Source organism: Grampus griseus, assembly GCF_964374135.1.
Source record: "Grampus griseus genome assembly, chromosome: 7".
NCBI classification, from domain to species: domain Eukaryota; kingdom Metazoa; phylum Chordata; class Mammalia; order Artiodactyla; family Delphinidae; genus Grampus; species Grampus griseus.
In genome coordinates this window covers 109,680,032-109,696,298 of record NC_139001.1, presented here as the reverse complement: position 1 = coordinate 109,696,298, position 16,267 = coordinate 109,680,032, and the positions used below count along the sequence as shown (strand labels likewise).

General features: G+C 48.1%; 1 protein-coding gene across 2 annotated transcripts; it reads left to right on the top strand.

Annotated features, from left to right (window-relative positions):
- The first annotated feature begins 2,125 nt into the window (after positions 1-2,125).
- On the top strand, positions 2,126-12,886 carry AMMECR1L (AMMECR1 like). 2 transcript variants are annotated; one of them, XM_082658741.1, is made up of 6 exons: positions 2,251-2,695; positions 4,738-4,848; positions 5,153-5,267; positions 5,923-6,013; positions 7,525-7,621; positions 9,310-12,886. In XM_082658741.1, exons 1-6 carry the CDS (start codon positions 2,289-2,291, stop codon positions 9,419-9,421), a joined length of 933 nt encoding a protein of 310 aa, XP_082514867.1. In that variant the 5' UTR covers positions 2,251-2,288; the 3' UTR covers positions 9,422-12,886. The 2 variants fall into 2 exon arrangements, 1 of the variants encoding a protein (XP_082514867.1); XR_014297011.1 differs by lacking the exon at positions 9,310-12,886 and having other exon boundaries at positions 2,126-2,695; positions 5,153-5,319.
- Positions 12,887-16,267: the final 3,381 nt, after the last annotated feature.

Below are 16,267 nucleotides of genomic sequence, written 5' to 3'. Positions count from 1 at the left end.
GATGATAAGCCCAGATGATAAGAGCAGCTGACTCTATGCCAGACGCTGTATGGAAGCAGCTGACACATATTAAACTCAGTTCTCCTAACAGCCCCATGAGGCACGTGCTCCTGTTATTCCCAGTTTGAGGGAACTGAGGCATAGAGAGGTTAATCCTGGAGGAATCAGGATTTGAACGCAGGCCATTTGACTCTGGAGGCAGCATTTTTTTTTTTTTTCGTACGCGGGCCTCTCACTGTTGTGGCCTCTCCCGCTGCAGAGCACAGGCTCGGGAAGCGCAGGCTCAGCGGCTCAGCGGCCATGGCTCCCAGCAGCATGTGGGATCCTCCCAGACCGGGGCACGAACCCATGTCCCCTGCATCGGCAGGCGGACTCTCAACCACTGCGTGGAGGCAGCATTTTTAACCGAGATCTTCTGCTCCCTCTCTTAACAGTCCGAACAAGGCAGTGATACCCGTGCTCAGAAACAATCTAGTCATTGGAGGTTTTACTGCATCACGTGCGTGAGGCTTTCTCAAAAAGAAGCCCCTGTTTCAGGCCAGACATTGAAGCATGCAAGCTGTTATTCCTCTGCTAGAGACAACTTTCATCTTCCGAAGAACTGTCTTAGATACAAAAATGTGTGTTTGTTAGGGGTCAGCATATATCAAGAGCATAAGCAATATTTGTGAAATTTTTGTATCTCATTCAACCTAAAGTGGCAGGTTGTTTTTGTAGAAATTACGGCATTGCAAATGGGTACGTGCATATCTAATTTGATGTAAAAGGTTGTAGAATTTACAATCAAAATACCATACAGTAGAGCAGTGCCTAAAAGGCAGTTGTGTGCTACGTGTTCAAACCACAGGGAAAGTTTTAGGTAGGGATTATATATATTTTTTTGAGTGGGAGGGCTACAACTAACAGGTAATGACTTGAGGAAAAACAAAGTGTACTTTTCTCAGGTCAGCAGAATTTTACAAACTTTGGTATTATCAACATTGAAATAACTAGGATCGCTTTTCCTGAGCCTGCTGATTACAGACACAGACAACAGAAAGGATCTTGATCATGGTATAACTATATATCTTCACCTTAGGCTTTTTAAGAAAAAGAATTTAGTGGAAAAAGATTCCTTCCTCCCCTTAATCAGTTGGGGCTCTCCGGTTTCCTGGGCCATCTGATGCCGCATTTGGTTAAGCTGATGGCTTTGCATCTGTCTGCCTTGCTATGACAGGGCAGAAATGGCTGCCTCACAAAAGGGCTGTGAAGCTTGGGTCATTTGTGTGAATAAAGGTTTCTGCTAGGTTGTAGCTTTTTTTTGAATGGGGTCTTGAAAGGACAGAAGTGTAGAACTTGGAGTGAGTTCAGAGGAGAACCAAAGAAAATGAGTAAGGCTGTGCAGGACAGCTGTGAGGACGGAAAGGTGGGAGGGGAGCCCGGTGTTAGAAAGCGTGCTCTTGTCAGAACAGCTGCTGCCTTTCATCTTCACAGAGGTCCGGGGCTAAAATTACGCAGAGAAATTGAGGTTAGTGATGAGGAAAATGAGGAGAGGATGTGGTTAATGAGGAAAAGCAGGGCTTCCCTGGTGGCGCAGTGGTTGAGCGTCCGCCTGCCGATGCAGGGGACGCGGGTTCGTGCCCCGGTCCGGGAAGATCCCACATGCCGCGGAGCGGCTGGGCCCGTGAGCCACGGCCGCTGAGCCTGTGTGTCCGGAGCCTGTGCTCCGCAGTGGGAGAGGCCACAGCAGTGAGAGGCCCGCGTACCGCAAAAAAAAAAAAAAAAAAAAAAACAAGGAAAAGCATGAAAGTTCCTCTGGGGTTCTTTAAAAATAGGGTGGTTCAGTTTGGAGCCTCTAAAAAGGTAGAGAAAGCGTCCTGATGAGGCACCTGACAGGTCAAGTGCAGTCTTCCAGTCGGTTTTGAAGCGTCCCCATTCAGCTGCACGCTGGCTGCCACCCCACCCTTCTTTCTGCCCAGGGAGTCCTGGGCAAGAGGGAGCTGCTTGTGGCCTGCCTCCGTCCGTGGCGATGATAACCTTTATGGAAAATGGAAAACAGCTCCCCCTGAGGAAGAGGTTAGGCGCCTTCGGTCTGGAACTCAGGGTCTCTTCTAGCCCACTGGTCTGCCACCCTTTGCAACCAATGTGACCTGGGCAAGAAAGAATTTGATGGCTCCTACCCTCTCCATGGAGACCCTTTCTCTTTGAATTTTGTGTTCTCCTTGCGGCTAACCATTTGAGTTAATGCTTGCATGTTCTCTTCTGGGTTAGGGTTCCGCAGCATTCCAGACCTCAAGCACTGGTTCAGGATGGGAAAAAGACGCTGCGTCCCCCCACTGGAGCCCAAGCTGGCAGCAGGCTGTTGTGGGGTTAAGAAGCCTAAGCTGTCTGCAGGTGGGACGCACGGTCACGGGAGCCAGTCCACAGCCGTCCCCGGCTCCAGCGCGGGGCCTCTTCAGAACCACCAGCATGTGGACGGCGGCGGTGGTCGCGAGAACGTGTCGGACTTAACTCTGGGACCTGGAAACCCTCCCATTACACGGATGAACCCCGCATCGGGAGCGCTGAGCCCTCTCCCCAGGCCCAATGGAACTGCCAGCACCACCAAGAATCTGGTGGTGACCGCAGAGATGTGCTGCTACTGCTTCGACGTCCTCTACTGTCACCTCTACGGCTTCCCACAGCCACGCCTTCCTAGATTCACCAATGACCCCTAGTGAGTAAAGCGGTCGCGTGTCGGGGATGGTGAGAAAGGCATGACGCCTCTGTCGGGGGCATTCTCTTGAGAGAGTCTGCTACTTACAAAAAGCTTAACATGATTTGGGCAAAGGTTGTTGGGAATAGGATGATGAGAAACGTGCAGCCAATGTCTAGAACACTCACTGGGCTCAGTAATGGAAGGGCACTAGGCTGTGTTTGCAGGAGTGGTTGGCTTGTCAAAGTAATGTTCCGGGAATCAGGAGGGTTTCGTTCTTGGTCTTCTGTTGGTTCAAATGGCAGTGGGTAGGTCATTTAACCTCTCACGTGGAGAAGTCACACCATCACACCATTGTGGACCCGAGCACCATTGAAGCCCAAGTGACCTGCCAGTGTCTGGGTGCCAGGTGGGAGACTAGGAGCTCATTTAGTGGGAGCTGAGATGCTCTTAACAAGGGTCCCCTCACTTGGTTCATTGTCAGTCCCATGGGGCTGCCGGCACCCCACCAGGAATGTCAGAATTTGCTTTACTGTTTTTAGTTCAACACTCTGTTATTTGTCCCAAGTCCCCTCGAGGTGTCAATGACTTTAATAAGGAATGTGTGTAAAGGGTAAAGTCAAGTGAAGATGCTCATGCCAATGCTTTCTTTCTCAATTGGAAGCAGCTTTGAGGTGGCTTTAAAGAGCACTGCTGCTTTTTTATTTTTATTTTTTTAGGAGATGCTTTTAGAGCATTCACTGACTGATCATCATTCCTCGACTGTTAATGCCATACTGAGGCGGTGCATAGCCCCACTGGGCAGGGAATGGAGGAGTATGAAGAAACAGTCCTTGCTCTCGGAAGACTTGAGTTGGCAGATCACACACAGAAGCTAAATAGTGTTCACACACCGTCTGGGCAGAGGTGGAGAGGAAGTTACTCCTGTGATTGTGTCAGAGGAGAAGAAATGCAGAGAAAATGTGCTCACTCTTTAGGGAAGTATTGCCGTGCGATACCGTGAACAGAAAAATCCGGACTGAGTCGGTGGAGAGGCTAAGCCTTGATCTGAGTGGGGTCAGGTGTGTCCCTTGCAGGAGAGGGACGTGGGTTTGGAAGAGTAGGTGGTGGCCGCAGCAGTGTAGGGTGTGGAGACAGTGGAATTCTTGAAGGGTTTTTGAGCAGGTTTTGGAACATTAACTTTGGCTGGTGGTGTTCAGGTGTTTTCCTGGAAGGAAAAGATGGGTAGGTGGGAGATCCTGCTTTGTAATAATGATCAAAGTTAGATAACTTAAAAAATTTAAGTTGCTTTTGAGAAGTGTTAACTCAAGAATCAAAGAGGTAAGGGCATAGGAATATGGAGGAATTTCAGGAAGAGGGGACAGCCCTGTAACCTCTGCCTAAAACATCTGTCAGCGTCAATCGGATGTAGCCTAATGCAGCATGACTTGGGCCTAGAAAGTGGTTAACTTCTGCTAAGAATAAGCTTTTTATTTTATCTTAGCGGCGCCACTTGGCTTGCAGGATCCTCGTTTCCCCACCAGGGATCGGACCCGAGCCCTCGGCAGTGAAAGCGCAGAGTCCTAACCCCTGGACTGCCGCGGAATTCCCCGAGAACAAGCTTTCTTGAGGAGACTTTTTCTTTTTTTCTGGAATTTATGAGCAGGAGAGGCAGAAATAATGATGGGCACGATGTGGGGTTGAGCGGAGAAGGTGTGCAGGCCCCGTGTGTCTTCATGAAGGTGGAACTGGGAGCATAGACACCTGAAAAGAGAGTAAACAAGAGGAGAAAGACATGGAGAACTAGAAGAAGAAAGAAAGAGTTGAGTCCTGGGCAGAGGAAGAAGAAAACGGCACGTCCACGTGGTGGTAGAGTGGAGTGAGGCTGTGAGCAGGGGCCTTTCTTCTCGTGCCTCGCGGCGATTTCCTCTCCATTTACACCCTGGGGCTGCGCGGCTCGGAGAGGGCAGAGAGGGCAGAGCCTTTCAGACAGCCCGCTCAGGAAACCATCCTTGAGGGGAAGATGAACGGGGATGGAGCCGAGGCTTTCTTCTTCCCTGATTGATGTGTGCTTGCTCTTTCAGTCCGCTCTTTGTGACGTGGAAGACGGGGCGGGACAAGCGGCTTCGTGGCTGCATTGGGACCTTCTCAGCCATGAATCTTCATTCAGGACTCAGGGAATACACGCTAACCAGGTAATGGCAACCGCACGTAAGACTGGTAGATGATTGGCAAGAATGGAAAAAAAAACTGCCTGTCTCTTCTGAGTGGTGAAGTCCGAGTGTTCTCTTTTGGCTAATCAGGAAATGTAGGGGACTTAATCCGGTGAGTCACTTCCAGTCCAAGTGCAGGCAGTTAGTGGCGTCAGGTTGTTGGCAGCATGCTCGGGCTGATGGATAGTGGATGTTTTCTGCAGAGCTCGAGAGCCATAAGCGTTCGGCACATGATGTTGGCTCCCAACCCTGGAGCAGCCTCACTTGTGTTTTCTGTCCCCTCCAGTGCACTTAAGGACAGCCGATTCCCCCCCCTGACCCGAGAGGAGCTGCCTAAGCTTTTCTGCTCTGTCTCCCTCCTTACTAACTTTGAGGATGCCGGTGATTACCTGGACTGGGAGGTGAGAGCAGCCGCATTTGGAACTCTGCGTCTCTCGTTGCATTTGGGTTCGGGTTAGTACATGGTAACGTGTCTCCTTCATTGAGCGAGGGTCTGAGGATGTGAAAGCTGAGCTTGGGAGGAATTGCAGGCAACTTGGGTGACAGAAAAGGTGCTGCAGTATCAGAAGTAGGAAGAAATGGGAAGGCTTTCTTCTCCCATTCTTCCCAGTCTACTCTGTTGCACATCCTTTTCCCATGTCTAATAAGAAATAGGAATGGGGATAAAGGAGAACATTCCTGATTCTTTGTGGTAAGCCCTTATCAGGAGCCATGTGTGCAGAGTCAGGGGCCCAGATCAAAACCCTGTGGCACGTTCTCTTAATGGAGTAGATTAAAGGTGGAATATTCAAGATCTTTGGATGAACTGCTGAGAGAATTTATTTCTGTAGCCTCCATACTCTCAGAGAGGTGGCTGCACGTAGACTCTCACTTCCCCTAAAGCAGCAGTTTCTTTGGCTTCCATGCCTGAGAGAGAGAGTAAGTCATGAAAGGCAAGAGCCTCCCCTTTTCTCAGCCCTGGGTCAAGCTGGTCAGGGGCAGTGTTGATTTATATGAGGATAATTGAAGTTCCACTAGAGTGAGTAAATGCCATTTACCGGTTGTGTGTTTTTGTAGGTTGGGGTCCATGGGATTCGAATTGAATTCGTCAATGAAAAAGGCGTCAAACGTACAGCCACATATTTACCTGAGGTTGCAAAGGAACAAGGTGAGTTGGACACATGGAATTTCCGTGAATGATACAGTTCACAGTGCTGCCAAGTAAAGGGCAGGAGAGTGGAGTGTGTTGCCTTTCAGCCTAACTGTAACTAAGGATGAGTGCCTTTCTTCCTCTCCCCATATCTGTCAAGTTCTTAAAGAACGAGAAACTCCCCCAAAGATGTAGGAGCTGGGAAGAGAAGAGGGGTAAAGACTTCCCACGCCCAGCTGCTCGTTTCACGTACTTTCAGTGAGTAGTGGTATTTCTTGGCCCCCAAAACTGCAGTGGTTAACTGTAGGGAAATTCCAGCAGTCAACTTGGTCATATTCTGGAGTTCATTGTAAAGGGAGGTTGCCCGTATTAGTGGGTTTTGACCTTCTGGTCGTGAGCTACTACACAGTGTGATAATTGGAAGAATGCAGAACATAATCTCTCCTGTGTTTTGAAAGAACTCAGTAGCTACTTAGCTCTTACAGTGGGACATGAAAGGTAGGAAATGGGTCAGGCAGGTTTTCTCTTTCAAAGCATAGTTAGAAGAATACCTTAAAATGCTGCTCGTGCAGTCTGGTGTATGACCCAGTTTTCTTTCTTTCTTGGAACTGGTCTGTGTTTTGAAAATAATATGTATCTGTTAGGTGTGAACCTGGAATAGAGAAAAATATCCGGTTCAGTGTATCAGCGAACTGATGTTGTGGAGAGGGCTTGCCTTGTTGGTTCCCGTCGTCGTTGTGTTTAAACTGTTTCAAAAGCAGTGAGGATACGACATAAAAAGGAGGAAGCCTTTTAACCGCTTCATTGAGATCCTAAATCTGGCATTTCTGTCCAAGGAGGCACACCAGGAGTTACTTCCTGAGAGTGAGATGTGGTGATAATATAGGTAAATAAGCAAGCACTTTTGCCATTTGAAAACTGGTTGGGAAAATTTAAAAATCAAGGCACCTACTGCAGTAATTTAGGGGGTTCTCTTTGGTTTTCAGTTTGATATATTTGGTTATATCTGTTGAAAATGTTTCAAGAACAACACAGCAGTAGATGTGTAAACACCTTCCCAGCCTTCCTAAAGGAATAGTTTCCTTCCTGCTGTCAAGTCTCTGTAGTAGAAAATGACTCCTAGAAATCATCGAAACGAAGGAAGGCCACACGAAGGAATACAAGCGCAGAGTATGAATTCTCTCTTCTCCCAGAACAGCCCTGGTTACAGCACTAGGCCTACAGGCTGGTCTACGCTGGGACCATGTTTGCTGCTAGATAGTTATACTGGGATCATATCTGACAGGAAAGACTCAGAAGCAGGGGGCCTGGGGACAGCCATTAGTGACGTGTGTCGGGCGTCATCTCACATCTCGGATTCTCCCTGGACTGCCAGTGAGGCAGACGGGGCTCCAGGGACGTGGGGCAGTGCCCAGGCTTGCTCCGCCCGCAGCAGACCGGGCTGCTTCTGTTCTGTCACTGTGGTGTCAGAGCACGGCCCGTTCTTGTGTCGCTGTGCGCTGACCTCGGTGTGCCTGCCTTCTCCTCAGACTGGGATCAGATCCAGACGATAGACTCCTTGCTCAGGAAAGGTGGCTTTAAGGCTCCCATTACCAGTGAATTCAGAAAAACCATCAAACTCACCAGGTAAGCCACTGTCTTATTTTCCTTGTCATTTTAATTCACTTGGGGTTGGATGGAGGATACTTTTGACAGACAGGGGAAGAGAAAAATTTTCTCTGTTAATGTCTCTAAACCGAAGACGTATGGGTGAGGTGGAAGCTCTGAGGAAGCAGTGGCAGCAAAGGCAGAGACTCCCCAGCATCCTGGGCATGTCCACGGCTAAGCTGCCAGCACAGTGGGGGCAGAGTAGCCGCTAAGCAGGTCGTGGGTGCCTTTGTCAGACCCACTTGCTGGGAGGCTGAGCGGGAAGGCTGAAGGCAGGAGAAAAGGCTCTCAGTACAGAAGTCCAGGGTCAGTTGAAGTCATCACATGTAGTCAGGTGGCCTGTTGATGGAATAGTTCCAAGGAAACGCCTCTGCCTGTTTGCGGCTAATACTTCTACAGGGAGGCTGCCTAGTGTAGGAAAGTATGCATGGACTGGACTCTGAGTCCCAGCTCCACCACTTCCTAGCTGTGTGACCTGGGCCAGTTTTTCCACCTCTCAGAGCAGAAAAAAAAAATGTCCTGTCTGCAAGAGGTGAATGATAATGCCTTGGGGTCGTTTCAGGGTGTGGTAAGGTAATGTATGAAGAAGTGCTAGTCCAGGGCCAGGCAACATTGTAGTAGGTGGTCAGTAGATGTCAGTCCTCTTCCCATCCCTACTGAACTCGGAAACACTGAAAGGTTTAGCTTCTGTGGGGTTTCTGTGGACCTCCGTTGGCCCGTTCATCTGTGAAATGCTGAATAATCAATATCGTAACCTCACAGGTCTATCTGGAAGATAACCCCGTGTTTTTGAAATGCTTTGGATTCCAAAAAAAAGAAAAATCTTCAAATACAAAGCATTATTATTATCATTATTATTATAATTTATTTGAACAGCCATTTCCCTGTCAAAATTCAGGAATAATCACCTTGCAGTGGAGGAGTGATTACAGTGGGAAAGAGATGGCTCTGGGTAAGGATTGTCACACCCAGCTCCTGTGGTCTGTAGTAGGCTCCATAGGTTTGTAACACCCCATGCTTCGCATCCTGACTCATGGCTCTTTCCAGAGCAAGGCCAAAGTGCTATGAATTCTGTTCTGATGACCCTGTGATATGATATGGCATATTCATCTGGAAAGTGAGACCCATCCTCTATAGCCCCAGGATCTTTTAACCTGCTTCGTCAGAATTTGACCCAGAATTAGGTATCTGTGCCCCTTTTAGTTTATAAATAACTTGTTTGTTGCTTTTCTGCAAGTGGAGGTTGCATTTCTGTCAAATTTATCACATTTTAACCTGAAAGTAGATATGCGTTTTACACTGGGCATTGGTGCAGCCATCTTCCAGTCTGCTACCCATGTAATTTGACCTTGAAATTCTTCACTCAGACCCTAGTAGCAGATTGCTTAAGAGCAGCCTGGTGATAAGCATATGAAGTGTTTAAAGGTGGGATGTGCAGAAAACAGATTCTCAGGGGTGAATTGTGAGTGTGCTTTTCCATCTCGTTCATTTGTAATAACAACACTGTTCTCTTGTGCTGTCGTCTTTCATTCTCTGTAAGTAAGATTGCTCTTGGTCTTCCATTTTATTCTTTCAAAATGTGGAATAAGCTTTTGGTTTTCTCTGCCGCGTGACTACAAAATGAAGTATCTGGGGTTCCTAATACCCTTTCCTGTTTCCTTACACAGGTACCGAAGTGAGAAGGTGACAATCAGTTATGCAGAATATATTGCTTCTCGACAGCACTGTTTCCAGAATGGCGCTCTTCATGCCCCGCCCCTCTACAATCATTACTCCTGACACACGGCTGCATGACCAGTCCCACCCCCCCGTGGCCACCAATGGCTATGACATCATTGGAGCAGATGCCTCCTCTTCCTGGTCCAGTTACTTTTATTACTGCACCATTTTATGATGCTAGCTTCCGTTGCCAAGTCTGCCTCCAGCTGACTGAGGGGGGCGGGGTTACATCGAATGAAACAGAACTTGAGGGGCCCAAGCCTTATCTCAGCCTTTCCTCAGTATGGGGTTCCGTTGGATTGGGGCTCCTCCATGACTAGTGAGAATTCCGTGTGGGTTCAGAAGACCTTGGCTGCAGGTGCCGCTGGTGATTTGCTGCCTGTGTGTTGGCCACTCAGTGGAAGCTGGAATTGATGGTCCGTGAAGGCTTAGCCCACACACACCCCTGCAGCCTCCCCAGATCGAGTAGGTGTATTCCCCTGGCAGTCTGGGCAACGGAGACCAACAAGAAACGTTTTTAGGTTGTTTTAAATTCCTTTTTTTAAACTTCCAGTGTATAGCATACCACGAGTTGATCTCAACCTCCATGCTTCGTAAGTGGACGCCATGTTAGGGTCGAACGTGGGCACCATGAGTCGTTTGCGGCTCCTGGACAGAGACCCACCTCAAGATCGGAAGCCCTTTGGATGGCGTTGCAGCTCTCATTGCTCAGTTAGCCTCAAAGGTTTTAATTCTCATCCCACTATCAGTTGGATTTTCTGGCACTCTTCCTGCATTGAGTCTCCTGGTATCGAACAGAGCGCTGTGGTGTAGCCTGCAGAGGAATGGACTGGGATGCCCGCGGGAGGTCCTGACGGCATCGCTGCATGCAGTGTCGAGGGAGAGACCTCTTCCTTACCACCCGGCTACCTCACTCCTCTACTGGTGGCAGTGCCTATAGCTGGATCTGGGTTCTCAGAGGGCAGAGGTGTTCAGACAACCACTTGGGTCGGGCTCTAGAAGGGCACGTCGGCATAGGAGAGAATCCAGGGTCTCTAAGCTGTTTTTCCGTTCCGGCAAACATCCTGAGAGACCTTTAAGCAGAGGAGTTCCTTTTTCTAGTTTGCCTGTAGAAGTGGGAAAACTGTTGCTGTTACAGTCCTCACAGGACTTTAGAACAAAGCTGTGTCATTAAACAAGGTGAATCTTTATCTTGCCTAACATGCCGGGAATCTTTACCCCACCATGGCAGAGTTCCAAATAGCTCATTTTATTCTAGGTCATTCATCCTTTCATGTGGCATATTTCCCTTTCTTGTTGTTGCTGATTCCAAATACCTGTCAGCAAGTTTCTCCTCCCTCTTGCCTATTCTTCACTCATATGGTGGCAAAGTTCATAGAAGCTGGGGACTTGGAAGACGCTTTGAAAACATGGTCACAGAGGCACTGCTGAAATGATTCACAGGAAGAGGTGGCCACTTGGAAGAAAGGACCCTACGGGTGATACACTGGTTTTCAACAACGTGTTTAGAGAACTCTCGACGCGGATTGGGTGTCAACCCAGTGAACACAATGTTTTGATTTAATTTATTTTTAATGTTTATGTGGTAGTGGTGTGGCTTTCCGAAAATGGGCAGATGTTCAAGTCAAAGGGTCTTTGGGGTTTGCTTCTGCCAGGAACGGGGGAGGGGAAGCAGAGGCACAATCTGAGGAACGACACACGTGCCATTCTAGGCATAGTTGTCTCGTTTCTTGAAGAGATGGGTAAGCGTGAGCAGGTGAGCTCGGCACAGTCCTCTGCTGTTGGCGAGGGTGTGGAACGGGCAAGGGAAGCGCCGGCTGACGTCTGGATGCGCGGGCTGGGCTGCTGCACGCCGCCGCCTTTCCCTCGCGGTGTTCGTGAAAACAGGCTCCCAAAGAGGAAGGGGTTGTTTCGTGATTTCCTGCTGCTGAGAATAATAAATGTCTTGTTGCAAATAAAGGTGACGGCAGTTACTCTTAGGTGCCATGGATCGATGTCAGGGTGGTCAGCAGCTCTGGACTAAACCGCCCACCTCCAATTTGTACAACAGTATTGATACATAGGGCTACACTCATTCCTGTTCAAGTCTTCTATGTTGAAAGTTGTGTTTAATTTCTAAAGTTTAAAAAAAGCAAAAAAAATGGTGCTAAACTTTCACCCCTGAGCACGCTCAGTGAGACTGGTCATGCAAGCATTTTCAGTGCCATGCTCTTTCAAGCCTATTTTTTCTCGTAGAAATGTTGCCCTATTTGTCTTCCCCAACGTATAGTATGTTTTTTTATTTTATTGAGGGTGGGGTAGGATACCTGCCATTTAAGAAAATGAACAGAAGATTTTAAAACCCAGGAAATGGGGGGGAAAAATAGCAGTGCACAAGAATCGGGCTCCTGAAGCCCAGCACCACACTGACGAGGGCTCCGTGGGCTCTCTCCACTTTCTGGAGTGAAGAGGCCTGACTCCCTGCACATTCCCTCACGCCCCCATCCAAGCCCAGCAGTGGAGATGCTCGAGGTCCTCTTGCCTTGGCGAGGGGACTCAGGAGTCGACCGAGGAAAACTGTTTGGCCCCGTGAGGAATGGCACTGTCAGTGTCTGTCCCGAATGGAGCCTAGTCAGGAAGTGGTCTGGAAGTATACGGTCAAGGTCACCTCCTGAAGATGTATGGCAGGTGGCTCTCAGGAAAAATACTAAGTCTGGATCATCCACGTGGCAGCTTTGCGTAGGGAGATGACAGCTCCGAACTGGAACTGACCTGCCTTCCATGTGCTTGACCACAGCAGTGATGAGGGCGGCCAGTCCACGTAGTGGGAGTGGTGGGTTTGAAGAGAAGGGAAGGTTTTTCTGCTCGGTGTTTCCTTTGTCCTTGGGCTGCTCAAGCTGAACAGTAACCACTGTTTTCAAGGAACCAGCTCCACCTTGGCTGGTTTGGTTCGGAGTTTGTTTCATCCCTAGCTGTGAGTGCCTTTTGGTCTGGAAGGTTGGCTTGTCTCATAATACCCACAGCTAGGACATTCTCTGTAATTTCGAATTGTCCTTGTTCTCCATTAACTAAAAGAGAATGTCTGATCACTAGAGTTCGTCGGTGTTGGATTGTTTCCACTGTGAGGTTCTTAAACTTTTTCGCTTCATGATATTAAAAAGCAACTCATGTTAGAGACCCTTTCAACATGAAAGGTTTGTAGTTGAGACATTACATATATTTTATTGTTTATAATAAATATCATCTGTACAAAAGTCCTGGGTGTTAATTTTAATATTTGCACAAGATCTGTTTTCCGTGATATGTTAACACCTACAATTTCACTAACTGTTGATGTTATTTTCTATTGAGATTCGGGAGCCTAGGGAGCTATTTGTTCTTTTTGTTTATTTTCATTCTTATTTCCCTGAAGCAAGAGACTTTGTATGGCCTTCAGTGCAAAGACTTTAGACCAATTCTTTGTATTACACTTGGTTGCCTCTTGGCTATATAACTTCTGAGTGCAAATCATTGAACTCTTTAACAAAGTATTGTAGAGAATAAATCATAATGGGTAAAAATTGTTCTTTGTCTTGCCTCTTTTTTTTTTTTTGAATAGTAGTAATAGTCATTTAAAAAATTTTTTTTAATTTTATTTATTTTTGGCTGCATTGGGTCTTCATTGCTGCGCGAGGGCTTTTCTCTAGTTGCAGCACGCGGGCTTCTCATTGCGGTGGCTTCTCCCGTTGTGGAGCACAGGCTCCAGGAGCGTGGGCCTCAGCACTTGTGGACGCGGGCTCCAGAGCGCAGGCTCAGTAGTTGTGGCGCCCAGGCTTAGTTGCTCCGCGGCACGTGGGATCCCCCCGGACCAGGGCTGGAACCCGTGTCCCCTGCACTGGCAGGCAGAGTCCCAACCACTGTGCCACCAGGGAAGCCCCTAGTCATTTTATTTTTAAAGACAGCCAACCAGATCATATTTATTCAGCCTGCGTGTTTTTGTGTGGTGTTCATGATACCCAATAACCTTGCACTTTTATTTATTTTTTTTTTATGTAATGCCATTACATAAAAATGCCATTGGGTTTTTTGAGCCAACTTTTCTGAACTAAGGTTTGTGAACCCTTTAAAATTCGGATCTTTCTAGAAAGAAGGTTCATAGTTCTCATTAGGTTCTCCAGTGAAACTGACCTTGCCCAGAAAGCTACAACCTGAACTCCGGGGTGGGGGGGATGCTCAAATTTAAGATGTCATTTGGTGAGGTTAACCCAAACAAAGACCCTGGGACTTTGGTGTGGTCTGACCTAAAGGAAAATGTTTCTTGCTTTTGGATGGCCCAGAAAGGATGAGGTGTGTTTGGAGAAAATGGCAAGGAATAATTTTTCAAACCTTACAAACATCCATATGCTGATATTGTCAGTCTTGGTTTGAATTTTTATTTGCAAGGATGTAAAAAAATTTTTTTTAACATACCCAGTTCTGAAGCCCTTAAAACTTGGCCACAGGTGTACGCTGTCAGGGTTAGATGATAATTTTGGAAATAGATCACAACAACTGGTTAAACACAGACTTTGGTAATAACTGGGGTGTGTGAGAGGAATTCTGTTCCTTCAAGAGAAATTATAGTTCTAGAGATTAGTATTCCATATTTGCAGTTACACAGCATGGAATTCCATTTTTGTTTGTTTGTTTTTGGTGGTGGTAAAATATATATAACACAAAATTTGCCATTTTAAACTCATTCTGTTGTCTGAAACGTGAACTAAGCCATGTGGTCAGAGATCGGTGGTTCTTGTGAGACTGAGGGTGGAGGAAGTGCTGTAAAGCTGCTTCCAGATCAATCTAGGGTCTGTGACCTTGGCTTGAATATCTGCCTTTGAAAGGCACTCGCTGGGCTGGTTGAAGAACTTGACCCTGAGCCAATACAGTATAAAGAACCATAGTAGCTCTTGAGGAGCATAATGACCTCTTTCTCTGTATCCTTCCATATCTCTCATACCCCTTGCCACTTTCTGTCTTTTATGATGGAAGATAAGTCCAGATCTTGCATCAACTGCTCTTAGTGAGCTCCTTTTGGGGACAGCTCTAGGACTGATTCATCTTTTTAACCTCAGGGCTTTGCACTTAAGTATTTATGATGGTTTTCCTGAATGAAAATGTAGACAGACCAACCTATGAAACATCACTACGTGTTATCTGTTATTCTCCTTTCCTCTCTCTTCACCTGTTGACTTCTCTCCTGCTGTGTGTGTTGGGTATCCGGCTAGCCCTGGGGGCAGCCCATGGTAAGTCCAGTAAGTAGTAGTTGCTCTGTGAAGCCCTGTTGGATGGATAGATGAGAGAAAGGGGCCTACGCTGAGTACAGGACCATTTCCCACACCCAGCTGCTGCATGTCCCCAGACTCCTCGGGACATCGGTCCACAGCTGTAATGAACTGTGTAGGAAAGCCCTTCAAGGCGGTAATAAGCTCTAACAATACTATAGAACCTGCCATTAATTCACCGGATACATTTCTTCTGGAAATACAAATACAAGGCAAATTAACTTTGTGAAAATTATATTTTAAATCAAAGGAATACAAGTACATATTCTCGTCTGGTAATATCCTCATTCATTTACTGTTAACAGAGTTCACATGATACCTAAACGTGGTTCACTCCGGAGCCAAGTAGTGCACTGTGATTATTTCCTTCATTGTACAGCCATCTGTTTTCTCTCAGGTTGGAAACTTTTTCATTTGCTTACTTATCTTTTTCTTTTTGCGGTACGCGGGCCTCTCACTGTTGTGGCCTCTCCTGTTGCGGAGCACAGGCTCTGGACGCACAGGCTCAGCGGCCATGGCCCACGGGCCCAGCCGCTCCGCGGCATGTGGGATCCTCCCAGACCGGGGCACGAACCCGTGTCCCCTGCATCGGCAGGCGGACTCTCAACCACTGCGCCACCAGGGAAGCCCCTCTTTTTTTAAATATTTATTTATTTATTTATTTATTTATTTATTTATTTTTGGCTCCATTGGGTCTTCGTTGCTGCCGGCGGACTTTCTCTAGTTGCAGCGAGCAGGGTCTACTCTTCGTTGCGGGTGTGCGGGGCTTCTGGCTGCGGTGGCTTCTCTTCTTGCGGAGCATGGGCTCTAGGCACGCGGGCTTCAGTAGTTGTGGCACGCGGGCTCAGTAGTTGTGGCTCATGGCCTCTAGAGCGCAGGCTCAGTAGTTGTGGCGCACGGGCTTAGTTGCTCCGCGGCATGTGGGATCTTCCCGGACCAGAGATTCCAGGGATTGAACCCGTGTCCCCTGCATTGTCAGGCGGATTCTTAACCACTGCGCCACCAGGAAAGCCCCTGCTTACTTTTCTAAGTATCATCCAAATGTTCCAACAAGGCCTCTCAATATCACTATCCACATGTTGAGAATTATTGGAAAAATCCCACTACAAATCAAACATTTTAAATGCTTAAGGCATTGTAAGAAATTACACTGTATGTTTTCGGAGTCACCTACCCAGCTTCCCATCAACGACAGTTCCTTGGGTCGGTCAGCGCGTTACTGCATCTCATCTAATCCTTCCCTACGCCCTGGGAAGCAGGTATCGTCATCCACACTTCACCGGTGAGTTAGCTGAGGCTCAGAAAGGTCAAGTGACCAGTCTCCACGACGCGCGGCGAAGGGCGTACTGGAGAAGAGAAGGACGGTTTCTCCGGAAGCGACCAGCGCAAGATGCCCCTCGGCCCTCCGGGAACCCCCGTGACCTCGCGGCTCTGACCTGTCTCCGCTTCCTTAAGGGAAGCGCAAGGACGCTGCAAGTCCCTCGGCCCCGCCCGCCCCGTCGGGGTCCCGCCCACCCACCGAGGCCCCGCCCACCACTATGACCCGCCCATCCCCAATGGAGCCCCGCCCCGTCACCAAGACCACGCCCCTTCCTGGCCGCGGCTCAGCGCTTCCGCTTCCGGCGGT

Excerpts from the sequence above, each read along its gene's own strand:
- AMMECR1L (XM_082658741.1), top strand. The coding sequence starts at position 2,289 with ATGGGAAAAAGACGCTGCGTCCCCCCACTGGAGCCCAAGCTGGCAGCA. Across the intron at positions 4,849-5,152 it reads AGGGAATACACGCTAACCAG|TGCACTTAAGGACAGCCGAT; the intron begins GTAATGGCAACC and ends TGTCCCCTCCAG. Across the intron at positions 5,268-5,922 it reads GTGATTACCTGGACTGGGAG|GTTGGGGTCCATGGGATTCG; the intron begins GTGAGAGCAGCC and ends GTGTTTTTGTAG.